General features: G+C 36.2%; 1 protein-coding gene across 4 annotated transcripts in view; it reads left to right on the forward strand.

The window, feature by feature from the left end:
* LOC106872325 (anaphase-promoting complex subunit 7) overlaps positions 1-9,694 on the forward strand; it is a 51,629-nt gene extending 41,935 nt beyond the window's left edge. For 2 of the 4 annotated variants that reach the window (XM_014919272.3, XM_014919271.3), the window contains exons 15-18: positions 44-156; positions 2,374-2,490; positions 5,917-6,052; positions 7,418-9,694. In XM_014919272.3, the coding sequence (XP_014774758.1) occupies positions 44-156; positions 2,374-2,490; positions 5,917-6,052; positions 7,418-7,474 (423 nt within the window). In that variant the 3' untranslated portion in view covers positions 7,475-9,694. The remainder of the gene's footprint in view (positions 1-43; positions 157-2,373; positions 2,491-5,916; positions 6,053-7,417) is intronic. The other 2 variants (XR_016238786.1, XM_089344183.1) reach the window with 2 other exon arrangements.
* Positions 9,695-10,894: the final 1,200 nt, after the last annotated feature.

The following is a 10,894-nucleotide window of genomic DNA, read 5'->3' on the forward strand; positions in this document are numbered from 1 at the left end:
ACATACATATATGTATATAATCTATGTCCACCACTTTTCCCAGGCCAAACAATATGTCGAGAAAGCAATGAAACTGGACAGTTCATATTTGGAGGCTGTGTATGTGATGACTGTGATACTGGGCAAGGAACAGCAGTACGACAAGGCTATTGAACTGTGAGTAACCACTCCCCTATTGAGTAAACTCTGGTTTTCAGTTTTATTTTCCTGTCTGTATTGCCAAGTCGATTATTATTTTTACTAGCAGGACCCATGAATATTTCACAGAATTAATTGTAAACCTATTGTGTTATTCCTGAAAACTTTATCCAAAAAGCCTGAAAATGTAGCCTGTGTTGTGCCGGTATCAAAAGATAGTTGCTCATCTGTTATTCATTGAAAAGTGAAGGAAATTGGAATACAATGATTACTTAATGCACCTTATATATATATACTTTATATACTTTATGCACAATTTTATAGACTTAATACACAGCATTCATAAAATAAATATTCATTCTTATTTTTCCATTTTCCCCATAAGCAGAAAAAATTACATTTTAAAATTTACATGGTCACAATTTCATATCTAGAAAACGAAAATTTTATAGTAAAAACAATTATTTTATTTGTAAAATGTATGGTCACAATTTCGCAAGGGTAAAACTTTAATGCAACATGGCATACTCTGAAAACCACATTGTTGGTTACTTAAGCCAAGGTAATGGGTCAAACCAATGCACATTTCGATGTGCATACACCTTTCAATACAATGCTTCTTTGCAGATTATATTCTTTGTGTAAGTTCTCCCTCTTCTTTTCCCTTGTTTGTCAGTGTTGATAACTTTACCTCTCACCTCAGATAATTTGCAAGTCCTTGAGAATGCAATATATAGCTGACCATGGCCGAGTACAGGTTCGGGCAAGAACAGCTCCAATTCGTTAAATGTCCACCCTTGTGATTTATTGATAGTCATTGCATATGACAGGCAAACGGGAAACTGGTTTCCTTCTAAAGTGAATGGCAAGTTTGGGATGCACATGTTTCAAGTGATAGGTGATATAAAAAGACTTAGTTCAGTTAAAACAAAAATTACTTTTCACTAAGCACTCACTATCGCCACTTCCACCACCACCACCACCATCATCTCTCTCTCTCTACCTTTCTTTAATCTCACCATCACAACATCACCCCTCTGCTAAAATTATATTCCTAACTCTTCTCTATATCATTACCTTCAACTATTTTAACCACGCAATAAATATTACATTCCCCCTAACATGTCGTTGGATGCTTCTCTCTCCCACTTGTTCTTTCTCTCTCTTTCTGCCTCACTCTTCTCCTTATCCTCTTTTTCTCTCTCCTTTTTCTTTCTCTTGTTCTCTCTTTCCCTTCAACTAATCATATGAAAGTGTTACAATCACATTCCTTCTACCTCACGTCATGGATGCTTCTCTCACCCTCTTTTTCTCTCTCTCACTTTTCTTTAATCATGTGAAAGCGTTTCTGATGGGCTAAAGTAACATGACAAGCAGAATTATTATAAGATTAGAATTGTCATTACTGTTTTTTTCTTATTAGGGCAGTTGAGACAGGATATGTAAAATGTCAAATAAAATACCATTTAAGTCCTTCAAATCCACTAGCATAGCTAGAGTGTGTGTCGGCCAGGGCAGCCCTTCCGTTTGCAACTCCTGGAACCCACAAAAAGCCTACAGCAGACCCAAAAGTGCTGCCCAGGGCAGACCTCCCCCCCCCCCTAGTTACACTAGTGCTCAAATCACATCTAAATGTCTTATGTATGTATATATGTATAAGCCAGTGAGGGAGATTGCTGCATGGTGGCTAGATCTGATATAAACTGCTGCCAAATTTCCCTCAAATGTTTATATGGATCAAAGAAGGAAACCTCTGCATGGTAACTAGGCCTAATAGAAACAGAAGTCGAATCTCCCTCAAATCACATATTACAGTGTTATGTATATATGTATGTATGTGCCAATGAAGGAGACCTCTGCATAATAAAAACAGCAGCCAAATCTCCCTCAAATCCTACCCTACTGTCTGGTGTAGATATGTATGTATGAATCAATGAGGAAGACATATTGTTAGGCTTGTTACAAATAGCCAATAAATATCCCTTAAATCAGATCATTCTGGCTTTAAAAAAACAATGTTGGACAATTGTGTATTTTGGGTTGTCTGCTTATAGAAGAAGATAAGGGGATCACAATTGAAGTGCTTTTGATCATAGGTTTGTTCAACTAGGGGTGACTTGGGGTTAAACAATAGCAACAAGACATCTTATTCTATGCTACCATAGCATAATATATCTTATCTCACCCTACCATGACATACACCAATCAATGTTTTCATTGTCAAACTCCCAACAGACTTCGCAAGACCCTGGTCCACCACAACACCTGCCATCTCCATCAAATGCTCGGGGACTTCCTGTCACAGACCAACGAAGCACTGGAGGCTGTCAATCACTACAGTATAGCCCTCAGGTAAACTGAATTTTGCTTTTCATTTTGTTTATTTTTGTGTATATATCACATCATCATATAATGTCTGTCTTCCATGCTGGTATGGGTTGGACAGTTTGACGGGAGCTGGCCAGGCAGAGGACTGCATCAAGCTCCACTGTCTGTATTGGTATGCCCTTCCTAACACCAGCTGCCTTACGGAATGGATTTATATAGCTTGTGACATCTGTGCTGCTGACACATGAAAGACACCCAGTACACTCTATGGAGTGGTTGGCATTAGGAAGAACATCTAGCTATAAGCGAAATCAGAATGGAACCTGGTGTCAGCTCTGGTCAAACCATCCAACCCATGCCAGCATGAAAACAGCCATTAAAGGATGGTGATATATAGGCACTGTTGCTTAGTTAAGAAACTTACTTTGCAATCTTATGGTTTTAGGTTCAGTCTCACTGCATTGCACTTTGGGCAACTGTCTTCTAAAGCCATTGGTTGACCAATGTCTGGAAGATCCTGGAAGGGATTGTACGAAATTTTGGCAATGAAAGCTACACAAATGCCAGAATGGGTCACCGCTGCACAGTGCCAAAGATCCCAACAATACCATCGCGTTTCAGGACCAGTTACTACAACAGTCTCAGTTTTAAGGGCCCACAGCTTTTTACTGTTCTCCCAAAGAGCCTGAGGGACCTACACAAAGTGGATGTAGGTGTTTTCAAAACAAAACTGGATCTCTTCCTGTCAAGAGTCCTAGGTGAACCCACCTCATGTCAGGAGGCACAAATGAGAGCAGCGCCATCAAACTCCCTTATTCACCAAATGCTACAGATCAGAAAAGGCTCTCAAAAAAAGTGTAGCAAAACAGCGGTGCCACAGCATTGAGCCCTGAAACCTAGGTCCTTAACTATCACGTAAGACTATATATATATATATATATATATATATATATATATATATATGCTCTTCTACTTGTTTCAGTCATTTGGCTGCAGCCATGCTGGACCACCACTTTTAGTCGAACAAATCAACCCCACATATACACATACATGTGTATATATATATATATATATATATATATAGATATATATATATATATATATATATAAATGTATGTATGCATGTATATGTGTATATATATGTATGTATATATAAGTATATATACAGATTTATATATATATACCGGAGTAAGCACATAAAATGTGCAACAAGGTGGAAAAAAAAGTACTCAAATACCAGAGGTAGAGTAATATGCTTTATTTAAAAGCAACAGAAATATAACAAAAGACTGTTACTCAGAGTAACAGTCTTTTGTTATATTTCTGCTGCTTTTAAATAAAGTATATATATATATAAGAATTTAAGGATTGGAGAAAACGCATGTTATAATTGCATACTTTATTCCTACATATGTTTCAAAGGATTACAACCTGTGTGATCCATAGGGATCTTTGATATTAAAATTGTAACCTTCTCATCAGGGAAAGCATGGGAATCATCTTAAACGTAAGACATTATGACCGATTAAGGAGTTCCTGCCTTAAAAACAGGAGCTAACCACAGTTATTTTGTGTTCTTTGCTACATTGGTTTCTATTAACCCATTTATTCTATCAGAAGAATTTTTATTCATTAAGATAGAAGAAATACACATAATTATATATATATATATATATATATATATATATATATATATATATATATATTAAATTCAAATTACGATGAATGTAAACAAACAAACGAAGTTTACTTTAGAAGCATTGAGATGTCTTAGAAAGTTAAAGAAGTGATTTTAAATTCTCAAACGCAGGATAATGCTAATAATATAGCCTGAACAGGATAAACTACCCCCATTTTGCAGAAAAAAGTGTTGGCGGCTGGCTGCAAAATAGGGGTACCTTATCCTGTTCAGGCTATATTATTAGCATTATCCTGCGTTTGAGAATGTATATATATACTTATGTATATATAGATTTATATAAATTAGTGTATGTTTTTATACACAAAAAAGGTGACCTTTCACAGGACACCTTACATGCTGGAAAGGGCAACACTGAAGATACATGTGTTCCAACTGTATACATTAGAATTTTTCAAATCCACTGTGCAAGCACAGCTACAATCGGCATCAAATAATAAGAAGAATTAAAACTGCATACCAAAGGTCTTCAAAATTATGAAAATAATAAGGGTTGAAAATTTAGAGAAATATTCTATCAGTGGCCAGCATGCATAATAAAGTCAATAGAAACATATTTTTCATATAAATTAGTGTTTGTTTTTATACACAAAAGTGGTGACCTTTAACAGCATACCTTACATGCTGGAAAGGGCAATTAAGCCCAAACCACAAATAAGAATAATTTGAAAGGGAATGAAAAATAAAAACATTTCAATAGTTACCTTCATACTCAAGTTTCTGTATCAATGTGCAAATAAAATAATTTGCTATCCGTGCTTCTTCAGTAAGGGCACTAAAATTAATATATATATAGAAATATATATACATATATATATATATATATATATATATATATATATATATATATATATATATATATATTTATATATATATATATTTAGATTGAGATGAATTAGGTACTTGAGGCACCAGAATTTAGTATGGTATTATTCATACAATTTCAAAATAAGGTGATTAAAATCAAAATAAGCATCAAGGATATCCAGAGGTAATGCAGTACGATCGTTTCAACGATGGCAAAAATTTTAATATTATTCTCATTTCCTCTGCCAAATTGGACAAAAAGGTTTTCATGAAATATTATATGATACTTATAATGCATAAGTAGTGTCGATATTTTATCGTCGGAAAATGGCCTAAAACAAAGATAAAACCCAATGCAGTATACTCAAATCTGATTAATTTGCATTTTGGAGGGGAGCCCATAGTCGGCGTCAGAAATCTTTTTGTAGTCAACAGCAATTCAAGGAGCTTGATTAATGTTTGTTGCAAATTTGGAGGAAAGTGACTGGATACTCTTCAAGTTACGAGCCTGAACGCTGCAAAAATGCTTAAAAATGCGGTTTATCTGCCCCTGGGCCTACATTAGGCAAGAAGTTGAAAAAAATGTTTGGCCCATGACACTCCATGGACTCTCTGTAATGCATGTGTAAAATTTCATTAAAATTGGTTGAGTGGATCTTGAGTTATAACATGACAAACATACAGACACATCCTGAGTTCTATATATAGAGATTGTATAAAAAAGATTTTTTAAATATTTTGTGTATTATAGAAGTGTAAGCTGTTTATTGCAGATAAATTTTAACCACAAAATCTTATATGGACCCTGATTGAGCCCCAGCAGGTTAAACGATAATCATTCTACTTCCCTAGCAATAGTATAAACTACTTGTCGATTATGTCCCTGTCTTTTCTCTTTCTCTCTCTCTCATTTTGACTCCACACATATTTTTCTCCCTCAAAAGGATGGACCCAGCCAATTTACCTGCAAAGGAGGGCATCCAAAGAATTGAGAAACAAACAGACAATGGCCTGGAAGGTTCATACGACATGGAGGTTGAAGATATGGAAGGCAGTGACAATGACGTCAACAATCCCCTGGTAAGATAAATGACCTGTTGTTAATGCCTGGATTAAGTATTGCTTTGTTTCATTGAAATATATGTATATATATTCAAGAAAGAATTCAGTAAAAGAAGGTAAAACAATGTTGTAATAAAAGAAAAATTTAATAGATTTAAGTACACATTAGTTTTTCACAACCATCGAAGCATGAAACGCTCCTCATGAACACTAATTCATGAGATGGTTGTGACCTGTAAACAGTTTTGAGTAGGAACCAGAAAGAGAAGTATGAATATGTGTGCAATGAAGTGTGCACACTGAATTTGTAAAATGAAAGAGAAGAATAAAAATGCAATGCATATGTCAAGGTAAAATGGAAGATAAGAATAAAACGAGTCATATGATGGCACATGTGAGACGACCATCATGCAGCTTTGCTGCAATCTTCTTGCTTAGTTCTATGTACAGTATTATATACTTCAAACCACATTGAAATATAGGTATAGAGTCAAGGAAGAATTAACCCCTTGGCATACAGATTATTCTGTCAAATGTAAAACTTATTCATTCACATTTCATTGAACTAATCCTGCATTATCTCATAGTTTTGATATTTCAATGATGTGATTGTTTATTCCTAGAATAGGTGTGACTGTTTATTGTGATTGTTTATTGTAGGATAGGTGTGAGGGGCTGGATCTGATCAGTTTGAACATAAAACTGGTAGAATATTTTGGCCAAATACAGCTGGTTTAAATGTTAAAAGGCTAAGTAAAAGAAAGTAAAACAATATTGAAATAAAAGAAATATGTAAAAGGAATAGATGTAGCTGTGTAGTTAGAAGCTTGCTTCCTAACCTATATATATATATATGTGTTATCATATACCCGTTTTTCATGCTGGCATGGGTTGGATGGTTTAACAGCAGCTGGTAAGGCTCTGAGTCTGTTTTGGCATGGTTTCTACAGCTGGATGCCCTTCCTAACATCAACCACTTTGCTGAGAGTACTGGGTGCTTTCTATGTGGCACCAGCACAAGTATCAATTCTACCATGGTGGACAGGTCTTCTTGAGAACAGCAAGGTACCAGATATCTCGTTCCTTTATCATCTCCTTTGTAAGGTTCAGCATTTTGAGATCAGCCTTCAATACTTCATCCCATGTCTTCCTGGGTCTCCTTCATCCACAGCTTCCCTTCACTTTAAGTGATCATCCAACAGAATGGATATTGTTATTTGTTGTCCACAGAAACACTTTGACCATTTTATCCAGAGGCATAAACAAAATAGGTCATTCAAACAGATTAGTTTTGGGGGGATTTTTTTTGTTTTGTTTTGTTTTTCTGTGCATGTATTGATTGAAATTGGTTTCTTTAGTGATTCTTTCTTTCTTATTTGACAGGGAGACCTAGAAGGCAGTGACGTCGAAAGCAACTGGTCGGAGACTGACTTCAGCTAGCAAACCAGGAAGCACTTCATGTGTTCCACCACCACCCCTGACCTTCAGTCCCCCACAACCCCATTTACTCCCTGGGATATTAGTTTTAAGAGAGAAGCAATACAGATCATCTCTTATCTGCACACACACATACACTTTCTCCCTCTCACCAGCCATTAACTTTTGTTCTTTGTCTTCTCATGCAACATTGCACTGCCACAACAACACAATTACTACCACCACAACACTGTCAGATGACACTACTACACTTCAATACAATTCTCTTATTACTGCCTCAACACAACCAAGCAACATATATTTTTGTTTGCGTGCGTGCGTGTGTATGTATATATGTATGTGTGTGTGTGTATATATATATGTATATATATATATATATATATAATGTATGTATATATTTGCCATGTTGGACCACTGAACTCTAGAAGTTTTTCTCATTCTTTCTCTGTTTATTTTCTCTTATTCCTCTCTGTTGAAGAGCATAGGCTCGAAATATAAAAGACTTTTTCATTTTTCTCAAACGTCAAACTAATACACTTGCTTGTTCATACACCTGTCTTTGTCTTTTGTTTTTCTATAAATTTCAACTATATATACATACACACACACACACACACACACATACATATATATATATATATATATATATATATATATATATATATATATATATGTATATATATGTGTGTATGTATGTATGTATATATATGTGTGTATGTATGTATGTATGTATATATATGTGTGTATGTATGTATATATATATGTGTGTATGTATGTATATATGTGTGTGTATGTATGTGTATATATATATATCTGTGTATGTATATATATATATGCATGTGTGTGTGTATGTGGGTCGTACATTGGGCCTCACCGAGGCGATGACTACTGACCGAGACCTTTGGAAATGTGCTGTGCGTGAGAAGACCCGGCAAGCCAAGTAAGATCGTTGCCAGTGCCCCTGGACTGGCTCTTGTGCGGGTGGCACATGAGATGCACCATTTTGAGCGTGGCCGTTGCCAGTACCACCTGACTGGCCCCTGTAGGATTTTCGAGCGAGATCGTTGCCAGTGCCCCTGGACTGGCTTGTGCGGATGGCACATAAAAGACACCATTTTGAGCGTGGTCGTTTTCGTGCGGGTGACACGTAAAAGCACCCACTACACTCTCTGAGTGGTTGGCGTTAGGAAGGGCATCCAGCTGTAGAAACTCTGCCAAATTAGATTGGAGCCTGGTGTTGCCATCCGGTTTCACCAGTCCTCAGTCAAATCGTCCAACCCATGCTAGCATGGAAAGCGGACGTTAAACGATGATGATGATGATGATGATTTGTGTGTGCATGTTTATATGTGTGTGTGTGTGTGTGAATGTTTTTGTGTGTTCATGTATGTGTGTGTGCCAGTCTTAGAAATGTATGTGAGAAGGTTGAATTAGAATTACATTAAAATTATGATACCAAAAACTCAAGCAACCAGACGAACAAGACATGAGCACATTCACCTTTAAAATAAACAGGAAAATAGAAATGCATAACTGGGATATGATATCACAGACATAAGTGGGAACTGAAATAGAATTAGCCATTAAATACTTCTGTCCTTAAACTTCTTTCATTATTGACTATTTTCTTTTTCTTGGAACAGAAGCATAAATTAAATGATTGAAAGACAGAATTTCTGTTATGGTATTGTGAAGTGGAAGAGTGAAGACAAGAGAATGAGCAGCAAATGTACTATTTGTATCAAAATTCAGCCTTTTAACGAGATGGTATGTTTATTTTTGTACTGGAAGAAAACATTTAGAATATGGAATAATAAGAGACTTCAAAGAATGAGGTATTTGATAAACTATTTGAGGCTTATGTCTACGGCAATGCATCCCCACATTACACTTTTATTATCTATGTTACAAAGGCACAGGTTTGGCTGTGAGATTAAGAAGTTTGCTTTCCAACCATATGGTTTCATGTTCAGTTCCATTCTGTAGCACATTGAGCAAGTGTCTTTTACAGCCCCAGGCCAACCAAAGTCTTGTGATGGATTTGAGAGACAGAAATTAAATGAAGCCCATCATGTGTGTGTATATCTATATATGTATGTATGTATATGTGTGTGTGTGTGTGTGTGTGTGTATATATATATATATATATATATGTATATTTCTATCTCTTCTCTATCTCTCTCTCTCTCTCTATCTCTCTCTCTCTCTCTCTCTCTATCATCATCATCATCATCATCATGTACCTCCTCTATAGCAAGACACCTATTTCTAACTCTCTATTTCTCTGTCACACTCTAGCCTTTCTGATACCAGATCACCTCCTCCAATGTCCTCTCTATTATAGCAAGACACCTGCTTCTGCCTCTCTGTTTCTTTGTCACACTTTAACCTTTCATCTCTGACACAAGTTCCCCTCCTCAAATGCCCCTGCCCCTCTCATAATTCCTTGTCTTGCAAGTTACTTGATGACCCTGCCAGTGCTGGTGCCATGTTAAAAGCATTCAGTCTACACTGTAAAGTGGTTGGCATTTGGAAGGGCATCTAGCTGTAAAAATCATGCCAAAACTAGCCTGTGCTAGTGCTACATAAAAAGTATCAAGTACTCTCTGCAGAGTGGTTGGTGTTAGGAAGGATGTCCAGCCATAAAAACCCTGCCAAAACACACAGTAGCCTAGGGTAGTTTTCTATCTGGCTGGATCCTATCAACCGTCCTACCCATGCATGCATGGAAGACAAATGTTAAACGATGATGATTTTATATATATATATATATATATAGTGTGTGTGTGTAATATACACACACAAGCACGTGTGTGTTGGTGTGAGTGTGTGTATGTATGTGTCTCCTTGTCCTGGCATTGCATGATAGTCGTGAAATCATACAAGCAGTGTCCTTCATTTTCAATATTCTTCAAACACGTCTGGCCACATGCAAATGTTACCTTACTTGGAAACAGGTGAAGATTGGTGACAGAGAAAGCATCCAACTGTAGAAAATCTGCCTCAATAAATTTCTTGTTGACCCATGCAAGTTTTTAAAAGTGAACATTAAAACAATGATGAGGATGTATTTCTGTAAGTAAAGATACTTGCCACATTTAGCTTGTCTTGTTTTGACATAGTATTATCCAGGCGTGGCTGGATAATACTGACTTTATTGCATTGAAATATAGGTATATATTTAAGAAAGAAATAAAAGATGGTAAAATTATACTGAAATGAAAAAAAATATTTAATAGGCTCAGGCATAGCTGTGTGGCCTGAGGCTATAAGTAGAAAACACTTCCCCAAGGTGCTACTGTTTGGCACCTTGGGCAAGTATTTTCCACTTATAGCCTCAGGCTGAACAAAAGCTTGTGAGTGGATTTTGTAGATAGAAACTGAAAGAAGCCCGTCAAATATATGATGGCGGCAGTGGCTTTA

This window comes from Octopus bimaculoides, chromosome 28 (assembly GCF_046866305.1).
Source record: "Octopus bimaculoides isolate indiv1 chromosome 28, ASM4686630v1, whole genome shotgun sequence".
In the NCBI taxonomy this organism is placed as follows: Eukaryota; Metazoa; Mollusca; class Cephalopoda; order Octopoda; family Octopodidae; genus Octopus; species Octopus bimaculoides.